The 23306-nt window shown below is 42.1% G+C and overlaps 1 protein-coding gene and 1 long non-coding RNA gene across 3 annotated transcripts in view; one reads left to right on the top strand and one right to left on the bottom strand.

Annotated features, from left to right (window-relative positions):
- The window catches only part of LOC134654290 (calpain-A-like), a 37859-nt gene extending 22846 nt beyond the window's left edge, over nt 1-15013 (bottom strand). Inside the window, exons 1-4 of the mRNA XM_063509757.1 lie at nt 14850-15013; nt 11510-11697; nt 2819-2864; nt 2236-2350 (exon numbers count right to left, since the gene is read on the bottom strand). Coding sequence (XP_063365827.1) covers nt 2236-2350; nt 2819-2864; nt 11510-11630 — 282 coding nt within the window. The 5' untranslated portion in view covers nt 11631-11697; nt 14850-15013. The remainder of the gene's footprint in view (nt 1-2235; nt 2351-2818; nt 2865-11509; nt 11698-14849) is intronic.
- Nucleotides 1-23306, top strand: part of LOC134654266 (uncharacterized) — a 290346-nt gene that overhangs the window by 43170 nt on the left and 223870 nt on the right. For both annotated transcript variants that reach the window (XR_010097320.1, XR_010097321.1), the window contains exon 2: nt 17702-17990. This is a non-coding gene — a long non-coding RNA (uncharacterized LOC134654266). The remainder of the gene's footprint in view (nt 1-17701; nt 17991-23306) is intronic.

Below are 23306 nucleotides of genomic sequence, written 5' to 3'. Positions count from 1 at the left end.
ACTGGATCACAAACGCTCACACATGGATAATAACCCATAGGAGGTCCAGCCAGACGCGGAAATGGCTGTCAGCTAGCCAAAGTGGCCCCTGACCATAACGAATGACAGGGAGATATGAAAGAAAACAACATGCTGCGCCGACCCCAAACAAGGGGCAAGTGAAAGATGATAGTATAGTTTTTGCCTTATAAAAAGGGTGTACCGGTTTCGGGAAAATGGAGTCCCGCCGCCGAATTTCTTGTGCCGGTATCTTCTCGGGGCTGTGGTAGACCACCGGAGACCCGGTTATAACCTACAGGTTATGAAATTGCATTGTAATATGCCAAAAGTTTCATTAGTGAAGATTGGCAGCCTGCTGTGCTGAAGAGCTCAAATGGCGGATAAGCTACTTGTGTTTCACTGTGCGCGTGCGTACAGTGGTGCGCGTGCGCACGGTCAACGTGCTGCCGCGGTTAGCGAAGTATCGCGAATAGGAAGCGATTGTGCGATACCGCGTAACACCCTGTAACAGCGCGCATCGTCTGTAACTATACATTCCAATACTATAATATAATTATGCGCCAGTCCATCTATCCATCAGCCATCCATATTATCATGTCAGTAATATAATAGCCCTGTAAGTATTTAATGTTGACGTTGTTATTTGATGCTATTTTTGACATACGGAGTCGCGGCAAGACGTGTTAGTCATGCAGGTAGGTAGCATCAGCCACTTTATGAATAAAATTTTGCGCGACTGCGGAATGTACCCCTGCCAAGTTTTTCTCAACTTTTCAGTGAGGTTCTATGAGGTTTTCAAAAAAGAACAATCCCAATGTTTGACTTCTTTAATTTTAATTCCAAGCAGTAGACAGGAGTGCCTGCCGCGAAACACGAAAATCGAAATTTCGTTTTCTGTCTGTCTACTTATCGCTCGAATATGCAAGAGTGATAAAGAGGCAGTAGACCCTCGGGTGACAAACGGACGGCCAAGCCAACTCCTGGAATGAATTTATCAATAGCATTAAATACCTAATATTATTGGTTTCTAAGGACGTATCCTGGTTGAAACTGCCACTTCTCATATTGGCTCTGATACTGTGAATACTTAAATACTGTCCCAAACCTGATAGCCGTTATTTGATCTCACCGATATACTGAATGGCGCAACCTTCAGTCAATCACAATTCTGCAAACTACTTTGACAAACAAACCTTGCACGAACTAATACTGAGACTAAACTCAAGTTACATATTACCTACATACACCATACAACCTCCACGCCCGAACGAAACTAATACTTAATGATGACTGACAGCATTTGCAAATTTGAGTCCACGTTACGTTACGGCCATATAATTATTAGCTGAGATGTCAATTGCGGATGCCTACTTAAGTAGATGTTGAAAAACCAGGACCGGGCTGTCGTATAAATTCGAAAAACATCTTTTTTTAAGCGGAGAAATTCCTAAATCTTAGATATTGCCGAGATAATGACATGTATTGAAGGGAAACGTTACCTATATCTTATATTAGGTAGATGTAGGTACTGTAGGATTATGATGACTTTATGAGCAGCTATTATTTATACTGACGTATCGAATGACATTGTATGGCAAAACAAAAGTGAATACTCGTAATATTGTATTATTGCGCAACTGAAAATGGTCGCGTAGGTATGAAAGTCGTAAACTGAATAGATCTTATGTGACCCACATACATTATACGCCAGCGACCTTGTTGGGACAGATGTGCAGGCGTTGTTTGTTCAGCGGCTCCACGAGGAAGTACCTACTCGTCTTTGGTACAACTGGTACAAGGTTCTACGTACACTTGTAGGTACATCCAATGGTATGGCTCAATTGTTCGGCACACAACTGCTCAGAGACCAATGAACGAAAACGAGCGACTTATGCGTTAGAACGGCAAAGTGATTTGCTGTCAAACATTGTATTGGGCCCCAATACATTCCACGGCTCTTCTCTTCCGCACAGACTCTATTAGTCTAGTTATTATCAGACAGTGAGAACCCTAGCTGTAGCTACATAGTAATTTTTATGATATAGGAGGCAAACGAGCAGACGAATAGCCTGATGGTAAGCAATTACCGTCGTTCATGGACACTTGCAACACCAGAGTACGCAATTTTATTGAAGGTTTTGAAGATCGCAATTGGTCCGAAAACACCGCGGGCCTCGATCAAAAGCGAAACAGTAACATTTGTACTGAAGTTCAGATATTAAGTAGGGTACTCACGTGAGGCCGCCTCCATGTGAGGCCGGAGGCGCGCTCCCCGAGAGACCGAGGCGAGGCCGGGAAGTCGGGGTCCTCCCACAGGTCGGCGCCCGCGCCCGACCCGCCCCAGTACCTGCTGCAACAAATTACTGTTGTTTAAAAAACTGCCAGGCTGTTTTTCAGACTGTTAGTCTGTTACGCACGGAGTGTCAGTAAGTAAATTGGTCACCGCTTACTTTTTCCTTTCCGCTTCCTTTGTGTATCTTCAATTGGACTATTGTTGAATTAAACCATCATCATTAGACTTAGATTAGATTACTTTTTCAAAATCAACCAAACGGTTAAGTTGCTGGCTAAGTTCTTATAAGAAGCGGCTTAGTGCGGCGACGTGGGAACTGTGCGCGTCATGCGCGTGCGACGAGCTCGTTTATTCGGTCTGCCTACGCGCCGCCGCCGCGCGCCGTGTGAACATCACTGCACTTGTACGAGATAATTACTTACTATTGCAACGAGATAAGGTTGCACGGGTGGAATACGAATGGGCTGGGACTTGGGACGGTTAACTTAATTATGTTCATCCTATTAAGTGAGGAGCTGGTTGTACCTGGACCGGGAGAGGGTGGAGTGGTCATCGCGCCGCGGGCCGCCATCTGTCAAAGATAAAATCTCTTTAGGTGCGAATTTCCCATATTTAATCTTATAATTTAAATTATTTAACTTAGCTGCTAATACAAGTTCATCTAGAATATCTAGGCAGATAAAGCGCTTAAGAAAAATAGAAGAATTAGGTTTCCTGACCTACATTAATAGGTACATTGTCCACAACTATACCTTCGTTAATAAGAAATATATAGGTAAGAATCGTGTTTCGCTAAATATTACAACCTACGACGTTTATGCTAAAAACGTCACTTACGATTACGCCAGACGGTTGACGGTCGTCAAATCGTCATTGAGAGACATGACGAATCTCGTAGATCAACCTTCAATTGCTATGGCGTCTGTGCCGGCGCAAGAGCAAATAATCCGAACCATTTTACAATATCCTTTAGGCTTGTATAGGTGTCGTTCAATACTTAACAAGTAAACTGCTGTAGCTAGCTCATAATGCAGATGCATCCTAGCTCCTACTGCTCCTAGCGACGACTGTTGCGATTGTGCCGCGCTAAACGGTACTCAGTGACATGGCAAATCGCTCGTGGATCAGGATCAACCTTCAATTGTCATGGTTTCGGCGCCTGCGCCGACAGCGGAACGGTCACCGTTGATATATATATACTTACTGATGGTATAGATAACGCGTCTATAGATTTTATGATACTTTTAAAAACCGTTTTCATATGATACCGATTATTAGAAGGTCATCTGCTTCCAGAAATATATACAGCCTTTGATTTGTAAATCAATGTATTCTACTTTTCCAATTAATTAAACGTATATTATTTTAACAAAGAACCAGCCGTTACACCTCGATCATTTTGCCTGTCCAGAATACCCGTCTGTTATATCTTTTTTATTTTTAAAATAATTCCTTACCCACATTTCATTTGTGTTTTTTTTTTAAACATTGCTAGTGTTGCTAACACGATAGACCTATATATCGAATTACAAGAGATAAGTCTGAGATACCTAAATCGAGATCGGGTTGCTTCCTCGCACAAAATAATATGAATAAGATATTGTATTCCATGCTTCCTCGACTATAGATAGTCTCTAACTAGACAATGTGATATTACCCACATTGTCGTCAGTTCCCAGTTCACACGTGTCTCGTAGGGGAAAGCGGATGTGTTCCTTCCGTCGTCGTCGTGTAGTCATGTCTCTGTCCCTGCCTTCATCAACAGAGCAGAGGGGCAATGGCGAAAACCGAATTTCGCAAATTGCGAGGATCTTTCTCTTTTACCCCAATGAAGGCGTAATTAAAGTGACAGAGAAAAATGCCCGCATATTGCGAAATTCGATTTTCGCGGTAGCCCCTCAAAGCTAACATGTAGGTTTGCGCAGTGAGTGTGTGAACTTAATTTGATTCATAATAGTCAATTAGTCATACTAACTTCCTAACCTAACTATAATTAAAAGTTATAAGTATGTAGGTATACGAATATACATATATCTTTGCTAGTACGTGTAGTGTAAGGAGTACTTAATACAGTTTCAGGTATTAAAAGGGTACTAAAGAAAGTAATTCGTAATAGGTCAGAATAGCTTAGTAGGTCTCCGATATAAATTAGACCTAAATTCCAGAATGCACCGTAAGTAACGTTATATAAACAAGTAGGTTTATTATGAAGCCGAGCCGCGGTACGCGTACCGTCCTACCGTCCACAGCACTGTTCACTGACAATTAGGGAACTTTATTGCAAAGACATTAAGGTCTAAAAAAGGTCTAAGGTCAGTAACAATTTGATGTTATAACGTCTGTTTGACATAGTTCCATGGTGACCCACAGGCCCATTTTAGTTGACCATAGGTAGGTACTCAGATGTCAGATACAGTCGCCATCAGATAGGTCAGGACAGCTAGGTGCATAAAAAATATCTCAACATATACTTTGAACACCTCAATATCAAGACACTTTCAGATGTTTGGGAAATTTAGCCGCTGTGTCATCTGATGGGAAATGTACAATTGTAAATAGGTACCTACTTAAGTCTGGCCACCATACAACTAGTGTTAAAGTGTCGTTATAAATCAAATCGTGTGGAATCTCTTTAGCAACTTGAACTTGTTTATTTATTATTTAACAGTTCCATTCCATGGCCAGTGGAGGGTATTTGTTACTGATTGTATATACGACATACAACTAGAACTAGACTTAATGTAATAGACAAATATTTAATCTATTTACCTTAGTGCCTAATTTGTCCCCTAAATGCGTATTCGGCTTATTAGCTTTACCGCCTTTACCGGAAGTCAGGTCGCTGACTTACATCCTTATATCCGCTTATTGTAAAGTTCGCAAGCGCCGGAGCCGGAGGATGTAGGTAACAAAGCTGTGTAAGGCTAAGATAGCCGACTCTTTATCATTAAATGATAAAGAGTCGGCTTAAAAATTATTTTCTCACCATGACTGTCACTTTCGCACTTACATATTTGCTAGAACTTACATATTTGTCAGCTATGGTGACAAATGATAAAGAGCCGGCCATCTTAGCCCTACTGTTTTTTATATCCTGGATACTACCTACTTTCAAATATGAGCGCCGCGTAGGGAGCTCAATCATTTGACCAACGCAACCGGTGTAATAAATAGATGTAGGTAATTTTATATAACTGAATCTATATATATAAATGCAAGTGTCCTGACTGACTGACTGACTGATTCATCAACGCAGAGCCGAAACTACAAAAGATAGAAAGTTGAAATTTGCTCACCAGGTTACATTTATAAAGTTTACAAGAGATAAGAAGCGATTTTGAGAAATTCAACCCCTAAGGGGGGTAAAAAGGGGATGAAAGTTTGTATGGGGTTCAAGTTTTATTTTGAGCTAGGAAATTGCAACTTCGTAAAAAGATACATTATTAAAATACAAGGAAAGTAATTTCAGCGTTTTTGAAAATTCATCCCCTAAGCCGGTGAAAAAGGGGTTGAAAGTTTGTATGGAGATCAAAACATTTTTTTAGTGCTGGACTTTAAACTTTGTATATGGGGATATTATTAATAGACAAGAAAAGTAATTTCAGCGTTTTTGAAAATTCATCCCCTAACAGGGTTAAACAGGGGTTGAAAGTTTGAATCCATTACAAATGCTTTGAAACTTCTTAAAAAGGCATAATAGCCGATTACAAAAAAAAAGTAGTTGCAACGTTTTTGGAAATTCAACCCCTAAGGGGGTTAAAAAGGGGATGAAAGTTCGTCTTGGGGTGCAAATTTTATTTTAAGCTAGGAACTTGAAACTTTGCAAAAAGGTATTAAATTAAAATACAAAAAACTAATTTCAGCGTTTTTGAAAATTCATCCCTTAAGGTGGTGAAAAAGGGGTTGAAAGTTTGTATGGATATCAAACATTTTTTCGAACGCGGGACTTGAATTTTTGTATTTGGAGATACTATTAGAAGACAGGAAAAGTAATTTCAGCGTTTTGTAAAATTCATCCCCTAACGGGGTTAAAAAGGGGTTGAAAGTTCGTATAGGGTTCAAATTTTATTTTAAGCTAGGAACTTTAAACTTCGTAAAAAGATATATTATTAAAATAAAAGAAAACTAATTTCAGCGTTTTTGAAAATTCATCCCCTAAGGTGGTGAAAAAGGGGTTGAAAGTTTGTATGGATATCAAACATTTTTTCGAGCGCGGGACTTGAATCTTTGTATTTGGGAATATTATTAGAAGACAGGAAAAGTAATTTCAGCGTTTTGTAAAATTCATCCCCTAACAGGGTTAAAAAGGGGTTGAAAGTTTGTATAAGGTTCAAATTTTATTTTAAGCTAGGAACTTGAAACTTCGTAAAAAGGTATTATTTTAAAACGGCAAAAAACTAATTTCAGCGTTTTTGAAAATTCATATCTCAAGGTGGTGAAAAAGGGGTAAAAAGTTTATATGGAGATCAAACATTTTTGTGAGTGCGGGGCATAAATTTTTGTACAGAGCCATATTATTAGAATACAAGAAAAGTAATTTCAGCGTTTTTAAAAATTCATCCCTTGGAAGGGTTAAAAACAGGTTGAAAATTAGTATGGGGTTCAAATTTTATTTTAAGCTAGGAACTCGAGACTTCGTAAAAAGGTATTTTATTAAAAGACAAGAAAGCTTATTTCAATGTTTTTAAAAATACATCCCTTGGAAGGGTTAAGAACAGGTTGAAAATTTGTATGGGGTTCAAATTTTATTTTAAGCTGGGAACTCGAGACTTCGTAAAAAGGTTATTTTATTAAAAGACAAGAAAACTTATTTCTGCGTTTTTGAAAATTCATCCCTCAAGGTGGTGAAAAAGGGTAAAAAGTTTGTATGGAGATCAAACATTTTTGTGAGTGCGGGGCTTGAATTTTTGTACAGAGGCATATTATTAGAATACAAGAAAAGTAATTTCAGCGTTTTTAAAAATTCATCTCTTAAAGGGTCGAAAGGGGTTGAATGTTTATAAAGGGTTCAAATTTTATTTAAAGCTTAAACTTGAAATGTCGTAAAAAGGTATTTTATTAAAAGAAAAGAAAACTGATTTCAAAGTTTTTGATAATTCATCCCCATGGTGGTGAAAAAGGGGTTGAAAATTTGTATGGAGGTCAAACATTTATTTGAGTGCGGGTCTTGAATCATTGTATATAAGTATATACAAGTATAAGTAAGTAAGTGCATATAAGTATTAGAATACAAGATAAGTAATTTCAGCGTTTTTAAAAATTCATCCCCTAAAATGGTTAAAAAGGGGTTGAAAGTTTGTATATTAGGGTTCAAATTTTATTTAAAGCTAGGAACTTCAAATTTCGTAAATAGGTAGTTAGGTAGTAGGTTTTATTAAATAGAGGACATGAAAATCTTCTAAGGGGGTTGAGAGGGATTATATCGAGAACAATTTTATTCAGTTAGAGGCTTGGAACTTCGTATGTTGTGAAAGACAAGTCTCATGCGTTGTATAATATTAATAATTAACAAATGATTAACCGTCCTACTGCGATCTTTTTCTGCATAATTTTCTAAGCTAATGTAGAATATAGATAAGTATAACCACCAATATACAAATCCACGCGTACGAAGTCGCGGGCAACAGCTAGTAAAGACATATTTGCCAAGCCAAGAGCAATTTTGATTTGTCAAAATTAAGCTTTTCTATATAATTAGAATGAAACAAGAGACAATTTTATATGTATCTGGGCGGCTAATGCGGCTATAGAGGATAAACCGAGAGGAAGGCGTAAAAGCAAAGTAACTTTACAGAATAGCAAACTTCTTTGCCTCTTAATAGAACAATGGAAAAGAAAGACCTTTCTACTCACAATTCACTATTCTAATTCGGGTCACGAGTAGCAACTTTTTGCATAGTATCAAATGCCATCACTTTCTCAAAATATACCTGACATCAGTCAGAGTTAGACAGATAGGCGTAAGAATAATAGGTACTTAATTTAGAAACAATACGTAGGTAATAGATCTCTAACCAAAGTGACCTCCGGTGCCCGAGCCAAGGGGTCATACCCCGGTCTACCAGCTTCAACATATCATCATTACCATACCGGGCCACTGTGGTTCCACTTCCAATTTCTCAAGTACCTGCTGTGTGACATCTTTGTCGAAGTTTGAAAGACTAGACTAGACGCCTTTCACCGTAATGCCACAGATTATATGGTAATATTGGTAATACCAACATAGATATATGTATCTAGGTAATCATTTCTGAAAATTTATCTAAAGAAAGAAACTACACAAACTGTGATTATACTAGTGTATAAACAAGAAATTCTGTCAGCATCAGCTGGCGGTAGGTACCTATCTATTACATGGATCCGCTAACGACCACAATTAGCGGCGCTGCGTGCGCGCACCCGGCAGCGCAAGTTTTTGTTCAGACAGAGACCACACACATAACATTAGGCACTTACTTATATCGCAAATGACACGAAACGCGACAGTCATTATGTTAGTGTTATTTTATTACTTATTTTATTACCGTTCAGTCTTCAGACCACGCATGTCTGTCTCTATGTTTATTGTTGAACTTGACGAACACTTGTCTTGAGTGCGCGCTTTGAAAATTGATGGCCTAAGTTAGATGTAGTTTAGTGAGTCCAACAAATCACATCACCTGCGACACTGTTGATTTGAATAGCGAGTAAGATACACGTTGTATAATCCCTCATCCCTTTGGTTGAGTCCTGAGGAAGGACATCAGATAGTTTTTATCCCGGAAATCATGCCATGAGGGGATGAAAATAAGGAAGCTGAAATTTATTATGAAAGCTGTGATTTATTATTGTGTGTGTAAATAATAGTGTTCTTATAATTTTAACTGACACTTAACATTGCCATGTAACAGTCATAAACTCCGCTCGATCGACTTATCAAAGATCTAACCCAACAATAGTTCCCGCACTCTCGGTTTCGGCGGTTTCGGCGCTTTCACTGCGATCCGCCGAGAGATAACAATATGGAGCATGTTGAGATCGCCTTGCGATCTTACGGGCGTTACTGTTTGATTTCTGATTCTGTAAGGTTATGGAAAGCGTGAAAGTGGATCGAATATTCAAAGGCATGTACATAGGACTGGCATTGTGTTAGTAACAACTTTACATACCTATTGATTGATTTACACGAACACGATCTTCACTCATTATCTCATTAAGTATTAGCAGAGACAAGGGAAAAGTTGGTATTAGTATCTAAACTGAAATGGGACGTTATCGCTCTGTACGAGGGCTGTTTGATAAGTACCCGTTTTCCAAATGTATTAATATCACGGGCCGAAAATATGTATACAATCGTTTTAAGCCATTTTTCAGAGGTGGGAAAATTTAAAAAAAAAACCAGCATTCTTTTGTTTTTTTCTCATTTGACAGCGATTTAGTGAAAGCGTGAACTTAAAATTGTGAAAATGGAGAAAGAGCAGTATCGGTCTGTAATTAGATTCTTGTTTTTGGAAGGAAAAACATGTGATGAAATAAAAGTAAGAATGCAAGCGGTTTACCATGAATGTGCTCCTTCTATGACAACCGTCAGATACTGGTTTAACGAGTTTAAGCGGGGGAGAACAACCGTCTTTGATGAGGATCGCCCAGGCCGCCCAATTGAGGTGACTACAGACGATATGGTTAAGAAAATTGAAAATATCGTTTTAGCCGACCGCCGAATTGAACTTCGAGAAATCGTTGATGCTGTAAATGTTCCAATCGAGCGGGTACAAAACATATTAGAAGAAAAATTGGGAATGAAGACAGTATCGGCGAGGTGGGTGCCGCGTTTACTCACGGAGGAGCAAAAACGGAACCGACTGACTACTTCGGAGCAGTGTTTGGCCGTGTTCAAACGTAACCCGAAGGAGTTTCTGCGTCGTTTCGTGACCGTAGACGAAACGTGGGTCACCACTACCCCCCGGAAATGAAAGGGCAGTCGAAGCAGTGGATTTTACCGGGTGAACCTGCGCGAAAGATAGCAAAAATCGTTCCATCGGCTGGAAAGGTCATGGCGACCGTTTTTTGGGATTCGCAGGGTATTATACATATTGAGTTCTTAGAAAAGGGGAAAACGATAACAGGGCAGTACTATGCCAATTTATTGGATGAATTTGACGCTGGGTTGAAGGACAAACGACCCCATTTAAAAAATAAAAAAGTACTGTCTCATCACGACAACGCACCAGCTCATTCGTCTAGAGTTGTGATGGCTAAATTAACACAATTACGCTACGCCCTATTGCCTTACCCCCCGTATTCTCCAGATTTGACCCCATGCGATTTATTTTTGTTTCCCAACCTGAAAAAATGGCTCGGTGGTAAGCGATTTGGATCAAATGACGAAGTCATTGCCGCCACAGAGGCCTATTTTAATGACTTTCCGAAATCATACTTTTTGAATGGTTTATTGAAGCTTGAATATATGTGGAACAAGTGTATAGAGTTAAAAGGAGACTATGAAGAAAAATAAATGCATATAAACAAAAACAACTGATTATTTTTTTCATAAACGGATACTTATCAAACAGCCCTCGTATACTTAGGTACTTTTTATTACTTTTCGGCATACCATCCGCAGCTTTGAACTAACTAGGTATACAGCTAATTCTGGTTATGTCATGATACGACTAAACCAATGAGACTACTTTTAATGTAAGTTTTTTATTAGGTTTGATGTTGGACCACTCACTTACCAGCGCTGTTGGTTTTGGCAACACTCCGGTAAGTGGTACAACATCATGAATGAAAAGAATATTAATAGGTAATTGATAGGCATACAACGCTGTAGGTGCTGGTGGAAGCTCGGATCGGACTCTTGAAGCTGTAGGCTGTCGTTCCACCGAGGCGGAGATGAGAGGAAACATGCGGGAATCAACCAATAGCATATTGGTTCTCTTCTCCGCTCCGCTGAATTAAATCCATATATTGGTTGATTCCCGCACGACTCCTCTCAATCATCTACACTCATCTCCGCCTCAGAGGAAAGGCAGCAGTACTGAGCCGTACTGACTGGCGTGGCCGTCGGGTTTGTTGTGGCCGTTGGTGCTGTACGGCACGGCGTCGGCGGCGGGAGCTGCCCGTGCGCATGATAGCTGTACTCACTGGGGTGGCCGTTAGGTTTCCTGAGGTTCAATCCGAAGGCGGCGTACGGCGTTGACGGCGGGAGCGGCGCGCGCGCATAGTTGTACTTACTGGCGTGGCCGTTGGTCTTGGTGTGGCCGTTCAGCCCGTTGGCGGGCGGGTACGGCGTCGGCGGCGGGAGCGGCGCGAGAGGCGCGGGCGCGGCGCTGCGCGTGCGCATGAACTTCCTCATGGCGCGCCGCAGATCACCCGCGCCGTGTGCGCGCGCCGCGGACGCCGCATCGCACTACCGCTAGCAGCTGCAATTAAAAAATATGATATTTAGGTAAAAACATATAATTATTGAATACTACTTCAATTTCAATTCAAGCGCTGGGCGCCTAGCGGTAAGAGCGTGCGACTTGCAATCCGGAGGTCGCGGGTTCGAACCCCGGCTCGTATTACCAATGAGTTTTTCGGAACTTACGTACGTACCTAGAAGGTATCATTTGATATTTACCAGTCGCTTTTCGGTGAAGGAAAACATCGTGAGGAAACTGGACTAATCCCAATACGGGCCTACCTCTTAGGTACCCTCTGGGTTGGAAGGTCAGATGGCAGTCGCTTTCGTAAAAACGAGTGCCCACGCCAATTACTGGGTTAAGTTGCCAAGCGGACCCCAGGCTCCCATGAGCCGTGGCAAAATGCCGGGACTACGCGAGGAAGATGATGACTACTTCAATTTCAATTGCAAGCGCATCACAGTGGGCAATCGGCTTCTGTGGATTCTTCTACCACCCGATGTCTTCTTCATGTACTTACATGCCTATTGTTCGTTCACCGTCACGTCAATTACTCTAGTATACATTATACTGTAAATAAGTTAAATTACCTAAATCATGTCTGATACTTAAGTGATAAATAAAAACAGCTAGCCTGCTGAGTTGATGTAAAACAATAGTAAACAGCAAACAAAGCAAAACCCGCATAAAGCGTCGTCTACTGTCCTTCACGTATAGCGTTTTACAGCATTCCGAAAGATTCCGACACGGGCAACGAGGTAAGTAATTAACTGAAGATATACAGGATGTTTCATCCTAATGGGCCACCACACCTGTGTTATACAGCGACTAGGTATCAAGTCTTTCAAGGGGCCCAGAATTTTGAAAATTTGGAAAATGATTTCCCCTCCTCTGAACGTGAATGCTGAATCCGCGCTTGGAAAAGGAAGTGATGTTTCACTCAATGGGTTGACTTGAGGGTCGTGATTAAATCATCAGTAACTGAGAGAGTAGTAATACATATAGGTGATAAAGCTGGTATTCTTAGGAAAGACGAGGCTGATTTTTAATGGAGTTTTTTTTTTCTAATTTAACGTTTCTTGGCGGGAATCGAACCCAGTAAAATCTGTTGCTGTTTCGCGGAAATGATTAGTCTAATCGTAGAGCAGGATCCCATTATAGAACCGTATATATTTACAATAACTACAAACTGCCAAAGTTCGCCGTTCATGGCAGTTCGATTGGCCGCCCAATCTGTCGCATTACATTCCCAATCCAACTATAATTTTAATGCTAAACTAGATATATTGGATAGGTTAGTACCTAATTGGGCAATCGACCTACCATTTTAGTATGTACTTATGGTATAAAAACACAGATTAGGTAGGTACCTAACTAAGACGTTTTACTTGTTTCCATGTTCGTCCTCCCGTTTTCTAAGAACGGATTTATAGCTATTCTAGTAATAAAAGGAGGATGGGCAGATTTGTATGGACACTGGCCTATGAACCAATAAGAATAAGCGACATACCATTGGAAAGGTTTTTTTATATACCTACCTACTCCATTTTTTTTTATGACGAGACTTGTCAAATCTCTGTTTAAAAAAAACAAATATGACACAAAAAAACATAAGAAAACGAATAAAAAACTAAAATATCGTGTCACCAAATCATCCACAATAACAAAACCTTAATGATCTGCGACACAGGAACTTAGTATCGAAAAAAACTATACAGTCACGTTTAAACTCACATACTTTTTGCGGTGATAACTTTTTTCACACAAAGATTTGGGACTATTTGCCATAGTAGAAGTATTAGAACTTAGAATGAGCTATCCAGTGACATATAGCTTGTCCTTATTGGTCATTAGGCCAATTTGCCCACCCTCCATTGTGATTCTCAGGATCTTCTCAGATGCTCGATCAATGTCCCATTGAGATAATTATCCTGTATACTTGTGGTATGCTAATATGTGGAGTCCTCGCGTGTCACGAACATCATTAAGTGTGTCACCGAACACTTCGCCGGTTACTGACTTACTGCCACTAGAACTTTTGTCTCAACAAATACTTAGGTATTGAGTTTAAGTATAACCAGCCTGTATACTTGTGGTATGCTAATGTGGAGTCCTCGCGTGTCACGAACGTCATTATGTCACCGAACACTTTGTCGGTTATTGCCACTACAGCCTTTATAGTTTTTTCCAATTATTAATAAATCTTTTTCACTGCCCCATTGATCTTGTATTTGGCGGGTAACTACTTGTGGTAGGTACATATGCTAATGCATTGTGAACCCTCGTGTGTCACGAATATCATTATGTCACCGAACACTTTGCCGGTTACTGCCATTGTTGCCACTAGTCTTTACGGTTCAATAATAACACTAGATTCAAGTGGATTTTGTATTTAAAGTAACGTTAAAGTGACTTATTACTGCCACTGGGCCTGGGCTCAACAAACACTTAGTATATACTTACACTTTACAGAGTTTAGGAAGATTTTTTATGAAGAGTCATAGGTATCAATATTTATTCTAAAGTTGCGGCGGTGGAGCTCAGTTTTCTGTTTGGGGTTGGGTGGTTAAACTGTTTAGCTAGTGCCTGCGCCAATTCTTGGGATTAGGTTGCCGAGCAGGCCCCAGGGTCTGCCGAGCCGTTTTTATATGGTTATTACCGTAGACAGACTGTACCTAGCTGTGAGTGACTACCATAACAGTACCACTGATTTAAACTTTCACGATTTTTACACATTATTAAATTATACAACGGGACTTAATCTTCTCAGAGACCACGGGGACAACGCCGCCCTCGAAACGTCGGAGGTAAATCTTAAAACTTCGATACGCGATTAAGTCCCGTTGTACAATTATTTAATAATACCATAACAGTAGTTAGGTACCTAGTACAGCCTACCTACCTCTACACTACACTACACATCACTTGAGAAAATCTCAGATAGTAGGTAGGTAGGTACTTAAATAAAATTAACTCTAGCGTTATCTCTTCGATCTTCATGACTTTATATGACCAGTTAACTACCACTACATTTTTTCCAAGCAATTTAGCGGATCTGACCACTACGCTTTCCGCAATAGTTTCGTGCACTCAACAACGGTACCATAAGCCTTAATAGCCCTACCGTTACATTAAAACTACATCAAACAAAGTTTTTAGTCTTTACTTACTGTGTGCATAAACAGTGTTAGCTGCAGCAGCAGTAGGTATAAACCACAGTAACTCACTGTTGTTCACTTCACTTGTTTTTCGTGATGCACTTCACTCGCGGCGGCACGTCCGTGCTCGGCGGTCGCGCGGCGACTGATGGCAGGCGCTCCCCGCGCGGCACCTGTTGCGGTTGCCCATTCACTAACACACCTGCTTGCATGCTGCAGGTTTGCAGCAAGACTGTATGCAATCACAACATACCTACAATTAATTCTAGGCAATTTGTTCAAGGTGTGTGGAGCTCTTTATGGGAGCAGGAATTAGGACACGGAGTGAGTTCCGTCTGAAAGACACGCATCGGATAAAATGTCCCAGAACTTCGTTCTGGTGCGGTTGACCCAGCCTAAGCTAGCTGGTATGTCGGGGGCGTGGCGTCCATACGGAAATGCGGGTAAAGCCGATGTGGGTTTAGTGGGTAGGACGTCTCCCACCTTTTCTCGCTAAGAGAAAGGAATGAGAGATGGGAGTCCCACATAACCGCCGACAGGGGGTATGCGTAACAGCATTACCACATCGTTAAAAAAAAGGGTAGGTAAGTATAAAGTAATAACTAATAAAATATATAAACCGTACTCAAGCAGTTATTTTAACTTGTTGTATGTTGGGTTGATTAAGGTATTTTGAACAACTCCCATAAGTAGTTCCTCACTGAAATGCCTCAAACTCAAAAACACCTCAATTGGGAACTTATCCTAAAAATGTTCACTAGGTAAGCCGAAGTTTGGCTTGCTGTTTCTTTAGAATTTCTAGAATAAAGGCTCAGATGTCTCTAAAAATAGGCAAGCCGATGGGAATCGAGTTCTATGGACGCTCCGCCACTGCTACCTACTTAAACAATGTTGCAATCTAACGTATCCAAACACGCGTTTATTATATGCGTAGCCTCGTCGGGACACAAAGCCGCTATTAAAACACCTTTGTCCAGTAAAGTAGGTAGGTACTTGGTACGCGTTTACTCTACTCGAGCATGTTTACTTCAGGCGACTGAAATTCTGACCAAGTTTCGACACCACCATAAAAATCATGGCATTTACTAACATTAAAAAAATGTTTACCTATAGTTCGTTTTTTTAGCATTAGAAATCATGGTCTAATAAAACATGGTCTTCTCTTCCCAGAGTGTCACTTGCCTACGTCACAATAACATTGCCACTTTATTTCAACATAACATGTTACATGGGTACATTATATCTATGGTTAATAAGTTAATTTATTTCTTTATAATTTAATAATTTTCATTTATATGTATTTTATCTTAAATTTTACAATAACACGTCATTTTTAATTATTCGTTAGCAATATCTTCCGATTCACGAAAGAAATTTCAGACGTTCGGGTAATTCTGTTTACACTACTGGCAACACAGGATAGCGCTGTCACATTTGACAATCCGCCATTTTGTCCCTGACCGACCGTCCTTGTCGAACGCGTGTTAATTGTTATTTCCTTCTCGCTCAGTGTTAGCAGTCGCAGTGTTTTCCAAACTTTTCACGTCGTAAGCTTCGTAATTAATGTTTTGTTACGAAAATGGTTGGCTGCTCTATTCGGAACTGTAAGAGTAGGAGTGAAAAGTGCAGTATAGATTTGTTTTATTTTACTATGTTTCTACATGAATAACTTAAAATTAATGCCGTTAAAATAATTTTCACTGTTGGTTAAAATTCTCCCACATTTTAAAGTTTGAGAACCTGTAAACAGCATGATGACGTAGGCAAGTGCCAGTTAGGTCATTCGCGAATCTCGGAAGAGAGTACCAGGCGGAGTATATTATTATACCATGATTAGAAATAAGGTAAACAATCTTGATGTGTCTTTTAATTGAAAAACACATTTTAAAAATAAGTTACGGTAAATATGTAACAATTATGAATCTAATACGATCTTTTATAGTCTTCTGTTTTCATAAGTAATAGTTATTGATTTTTAAAAAGTGTTTTTCAATTAAAAGACATGTCAAAATCGCTTACCTTCTTTCAACTTCTTTCTAATGCTAAAAAAAACGAACTATAGTACAATTAGGGCAATTTGCCCCATTCACTAACCCGGGGTTAACCGCTTAAACCTGGAGTTGCCATGGTTACCAGTACAATTTGACACCGGGTAAACGGCTTAACCGGTTAACCCCGGGTTAGTGGGATGGTGCAAGTGGCGCTAACCGTCTAGCGCTATTAACCCGACGATATTACAGCAAAACTCTTTAGGACAGGTTGTAAGAAAAACTGAAACTCAAGAATTAAATATCGACATTTATTGTTGAAATCTCTACAATTAACTAGCTAATACAAAAATAACTACACTAGCACTCGAATAGTAAAATACAGTAACAAACCGACAGATGGCAGACACTGAATTACGTTCTAATTTATAAATTCTCTTAAGCTATGACTTCATCCTTCTTTAGGTTGTGTTTCCACCAGTACGGTTACCATCAGTTTGTCACTGACATAAACGCCGTCGAGAACGTAATTTACTTTCTATACACCTCGCTCGCACTCGCATATTAGTGCAAACGGGATGTATAGAAAGTAAATTACGTTTTCGACGGCGTTTATGTCAGTGACAAACTGATGGTAACCGTACAGAGAAGTGCCAGGATACATAGCGAGGGCTGTATTTGTAAAGAACCAATATAATATTATATTGTCCAATAGAGCTGCGCTGAACGGAGAGGGTTCTTATTCTTAAGAGCCCATCAACGTGCACACTAGCGCCACTGCTAAATAATCGTGATTATTTAAATTTAACGAAAGATATTTAAAAAAAAAGCGGCCAAGTGCGAGTCGGACTCGCCCATGAAGGGTTCCGTATTTAGGCGATTTATGACGTATTAAAAAAAAACTACTTACTAGATCTCGTTCAAACCAATTTTCGGTGGAAGTTTACATGGTAATATACATCATATATTTTTTTTAGTTTTATCATTCTGTTATTTTAGAAGTTACAGGGGGGGGGGGGGGGGGACACATTTTACCACTTTGGAAGTGTCTCTCGCGCAAACTATTCAGTTTAGAAAAAAATGATATTAGAAACCTCAATATCATTTTTGAAGACCTATCCATAGATACCCCACACGTATGGGTTTGACGAAAAAAAAAATTTGAGTTTCAGTTCTAAGTATAGGAAACCCCAAAAATGTATTGTTTTTTTTCTATTTTTGTGTGAAAATCTTAATGCGGTTCACAGAATACATCTACTTACCAAGTTTCAACAGTATAGTTCTTATAGTTTCGGAGAAAAGTGACTGTGACATACGGACGGACAGACGGACAGACAGACAGACAGACAGACAGACAGACAGACAGACAGACATGACGAATCTATAAGGGTTCCGTTTTTTGCCATTTGGCTACGGAACCCTAAAAAGGGGGCCGCTACGTACTGTATCTTCGTTAAATTAAATAATCACAATTATTTAGCAGTGGCGCTAGTGTGCACGTTGATGGGCTCTTAACAACCACATGCATTCCTCGCTGCGCATCCTCGCACATCTAAGGTGGAAACGCAGCCTAGGGAACAGAGCATTATTATTCGATCTCGACAAAAATAATAGGTTATTTCATTAGGTACATAATTTCAAGTATATTACTAACCTTAATACACCAGACGCTATTACCATACCTTAAAATATTCACTACAGTTTACAAAATGTGGTGCTGATGCTGATAAAGGTAGATTTAGGCAAAGAGAACTGATTGTAATAGAATGGTAAAGTGTAAGAAAAAAACGTGCCCCTTAAGGCTTGGCCAGACACAGAGCGCGACTTGGCGCGACGCAGCGCCGCGTCCGCGCCGCGTGATGCCGACGCGATGACTGTTCAAACAGGGCGCGCGCGGACCGCGCTCTCAACACGCCCTCATCGCGCGCGCGAACGCGGCGCGGCCGCGCGGGAACGCGGCGCGGCCGCGCGCCACCGCTCGCTGCCTAACGTCCGATCCGACTGATGTGACCCAGCGCAACGCGGCGGCCCGCCGCGTCCCGCCGCGTCCGCGCGGCGCAGCGCTGCGCGGACGCAAGGGGCCGCGCGGCGCGGGGCGCGACAGAAGTGGGGCGTGATACCGGCGGGACGCAGTCTGTTTGACGTCGGTAACCTGTTAGCATGTGCCGCGGTCGCGCGGCGCGGACGCGTCGCTGCGTCGCGCTCTGTGTCTGGCCAAGCCTTTAGTTTGACATCCAAAACAGATGGCGCTGTACTGCGCCATCTGTTTGGCGGTCACTGAATTGTCAAACGTCAACGTTTCAAGTTTTGACAATCAGGAGTTATCGCAAAATGTATAGTTGTACAGCCCCATCTTGTTTACCTGTCAAATTCGAAGCACGAAATTGTCTTAGATTTTACGCATCTTACTCAAGTCAATGTATCTTTGATTTAGGTTAGGTTAGACCTATCATAGAGATATGGATATCGGCATTGACTACTTGTTTGTCCCTCAAATTACGTAGCATCATTCGTCAGCCCAGTCCATATTATGGACTGGCGGCGGTCAATGCCGATATATCTTGCGAGTGGGGAATTTGTTTGAGATGAAGAGCCGAGGAATCGTCAATAAAAGACTCGTCACATTCAGATTCATCAGTCTCTTGCGAAAGTTGGGCTATGATCTCATCGTCAGTTCAGAGAAAGGGGTCACTCGGCAGTTCGGATTACAGCGACGTTCGGATTAGCCTATGTACGGATTATCAAGGCCCTACTGTAATCCTAAATAGTTAGGCAGTGGGTATTAGACATTCTAGCACACTTACCTCATTGACTTCGCTATTAAACATAATGACTAACAATTATTGTCAAGCACTGCCACTTGCGGGTGAGCAATGTAGGTAGGTACTAAAGTACGACTAAAAGGGTAAATCATTATACTACTTTTTTTTTAGGATTAGACATTTGGTAAACAATCTTGATGTGTCTTTTAATTGAAAAACACTTTTTAAAAATCAATAACTATTACTTATGAAAGCAGAAGACTATAAAAGATCGTATTAGATTCATAATTGTTACATATTTACCGTAACTTATTTTTAAAATGTGTTTTTCAATTAAAAGACACATCAAGATTGTTTACCAAATTTCTAATCCTAAAAAAAACGAAGTATAATAACAGACCATCATAAATACCTGGCTATTTTTGTATGCTCAGAATAAATTTAGATATTTTACAGTATACTAGTGCTACTTTACCACACTAGTGCGATAATTAGCACTTTACGTGCCTATGTCGGAAATTTTAAGGGCCATATGTACTGTAAAACGCTGTGTACGATACACGTGCAAATAGGTAATTCGCAACTTGTGTCGATTTAAAACAACATTTATTGCCACTCGTTGCGAATTTCCTTTTTTTCGCACTTGTATCCTGCGAGATGGTCAGTTATACGCGATTTACCCTATACATTTGTTCGTAGGTAACTTGGCAGTTTCTTTCCAGTCGCACCTTCCAAAAACGAATTTTGGAGCAAAACATGGAATTCAAGTTTAATTTTACCAGGGCTTGAGATAAAGTACCTTAGTGAGCTACACCAAAGAGTAGTAAGTATCACACTCACAACAATACTCGTAAGTCGTGTACTTATACACTATTATTTTTATATGTGGTCAATAGGCATAGCGACATCTATCCTAACGGCACCGGAGTCTCAAGTTACCTATATTGGGATTCGCCAGTAAAAATGTCACATTAGACCAATTAAATGTTTCGCTCCAAAGATTTCGCAACTTGAAAATGGTTGCGGTGTACAGAGCACAGTTTTAACACTTTTAACACAATATAACACTTACACAATAAAAGGATACAATCAAATGCAACAGGAATGTGAGTTAGAGCGTCGAGGCTTCAGACCAACACCACACGATCTACCCGATTTCGTATTTAAGTGTATAAAACGATTGTTCATATCTTAGACAAAATTATACTACTCCGCGTAGAGATGCGTAAAACATTGCAAGTCGGCTGAAGTAGATGGCGTTATAAGGCGTGGAAAATTAAGTGGTTAATGGGTTGTCATCTGCCGCCAATTAAACACCTAGGTTTAAATCCTTTGGTATTTCCTCCCAGTTAGGTTTCTGGTGGAAACTCGACGCTGTGAGATTCTTTTCCCTACTATGTATTTTATTATTTACGTATAATAATTATATAAAAAGTATTTCTATAGATTTAAGTTATTTTTCTTTATCCAAATTTTACCTGTATGAAATCAATATGTGTGTTTGGATAAATTACCTATAAGTTATAGTTGGTCAAGCAAATCTTGTCAGTAAAAAAGGCGCGAAATTCAAATTGTCTATGGGACGATATCCCTTTGCGCCTACATTTTTCAAATTTGCCGCCTTTTTCTACTGACAAGATCCGCTCGACCAGCTATAACTAGTTCAATTAGGTAAAATATGACTAAAGAAAAAAACACTTCGTATTTTATACAAGGAAAAATATCTAACGACTACTTATGACATTTTAGGCCGACGACGTAAATACACCGTGTTACGCAAAACACTTGAGTTACGCAAACACATCTGGCACTATTTCCAGACTGAGACCTCCATTGATTAGATAAGGGACAGATTCAGAGGGCCTACCGCCAAATTTCGATTTTCGGAGGAGGCTCTCATGGGTCTCAGGTTTATTTTGAGAGCCCCGGCGGGGGCTCAGCCCCGCGCCCCTACGAAGACGGCTTTGTCACGGAACTACATAATAATAACTAAGAAAGACAGCCGTCTTAAGCAAATACACCTTAAACGTACTCACCTTTACTTAAGACGGCCGTCCTCGGCTCAGACTGGGACATAAAAGATCCTGCGAAGACAGCCGCGGTACGTCAATATCGCTCCGGTAGTAAAATAAAACCTCGTTCAGGTTAAAGATGTTATCCTCAGTCGTCGGCGTCGGAGCTGGAGTCGGGCCGGCGGTAGGGCTCCCGGGCCGGCGCGGAGGGCCCGGGCGGGGGCGAGGCGCGCTCCTCCTCGGACGAGCCGGCAGACTCCGACGAGCAGCACGCGGCGCCGAGACCCTGCTGGAAGTTACACGGAATGTGCTCGGTAAGCAGGGCCTATTTTTTTCTATTTTTATATTAAAGTATGTACTAACGATAATATAATTCAAACGCTTTTAACTTTTAGCTTAGGACAGGTATGCCTATAATATTCGAAGAATCGCCTAGACTTCTTTAGTCTTATCAGAATAGTTACCACGGGCAGCCCCGCCGGGCGGTGGCTCTCCGGCAGCAGATGGTAGGAGCAGGAGGAGGGCGGCAGCGGCAGCAGCACGAGCGGCAGCGGCAGCGGGAGCGGCAGGTCCAGCGCGCCGCACGAGGACGACAGGTTCCCGACCAGCTGTATAGTGATAGTTACCACGGGCAGCCCCGCCGGGCGGTGGCTCTCCGGCAGCAGATGGTAGGAGCAGGAGGAGGGCGGCAGCGGCAGCAGCACGAGCGGCAGCGGCAGCGGGAGCGGCAGGTCCAGCGCGCCGCACGAGGACGACAGGTTCCCGACCAGCTGTATAGTGATAGTTACCACGGGCAGCCCCGCCGGGCGGTGGCTCTCCGGCAGCAGATGGTAGGAGCAGGAGGAGGGCGGCAGCGGCAGCAGCACGAGCGGCAGCGGCAGCGGGAGCGGCAGGTCCAGCGCGCCGCACGAGGACGACAGGTTCCCGACCAGCTGTATAGTGATAGTTACCGCGGGCAGCCCCGCCGGGCGGTGGCTCTCCGGCAGCAGATGGTAGGAGCAGGAGGAGGGCGGCAGCGGCAGCAGCACGAGCGGCAGCGGCAGCGGGAGCGGCAGGTCCAGCGCGCCGCACGAGGACGACAGGTTCCCGACCAGCTGTATAGTGATAGTTACCACGGGCAGCCCCGCCGGGCGGTGGCTCTCCGGCAGCAGATGGTAGGAGCAGGAGGAGGGCGGCAGCGGCAGCAGCACGAGCGGCAGCGGCAGCGGGAGCGGCAGGTCCAGCGCGCCGCACGAGGACGACAGGTTCCCGACCAGCTGTATAGTGATAGTTACCACGGGCAGCCCCGCCGGGCGGTGGCTCTCCGGCAGCAGATGGTAGGAGCAGGAGGAGGGCGGCAGCGGCAGCAGCACGAGCGGCAGCGGCAGCGGGAGCGGCAGGTCCAGCGCGCCGCACGAGGACGACAGGTTCCCGACCAGCTGTATAGTGATAGTTACCACGGGCAGCCCCGCCGGGCGGTGGCTCTCCGGCAGCAGATGGTAGGAGCAGGAGGAGGGCGGCAGCGGCAGCAGCACGAGCGGCAGCGGCAGCGGGAGCGGCAGGTCCAGCGCGCCGCACGAGGACGACAGGTTCCCGACCAGCTGTATAGTGATAGTTACCACGGGCAGCCCCGCCGGGCGGTGGCTCTCCGGCAGCAGATGGTAGGAGCAGGAGGAGGGCGGCAGCGGCAGCAGCACGAGCGGCAGCGGCAGCGGGAGCGGCAGGTCC

This window comes from Cydia amplana, chromosome 14 (assembly GCF_948474715.1).
Source record: "Cydia amplana chromosome 14, ilCydAmpl1.1, whole genome shotgun sequence".
Lineage (NCBI taxonomy): Eukaryota > Metazoa > Arthropoda > Insecta > Lepidoptera > Tortricidae > Cydia > Cydia amplana.
Note: the sequence above shows the minus strand (reverse complement) of the source record. Positions and strands in the feature narration are given on the sequence as shown.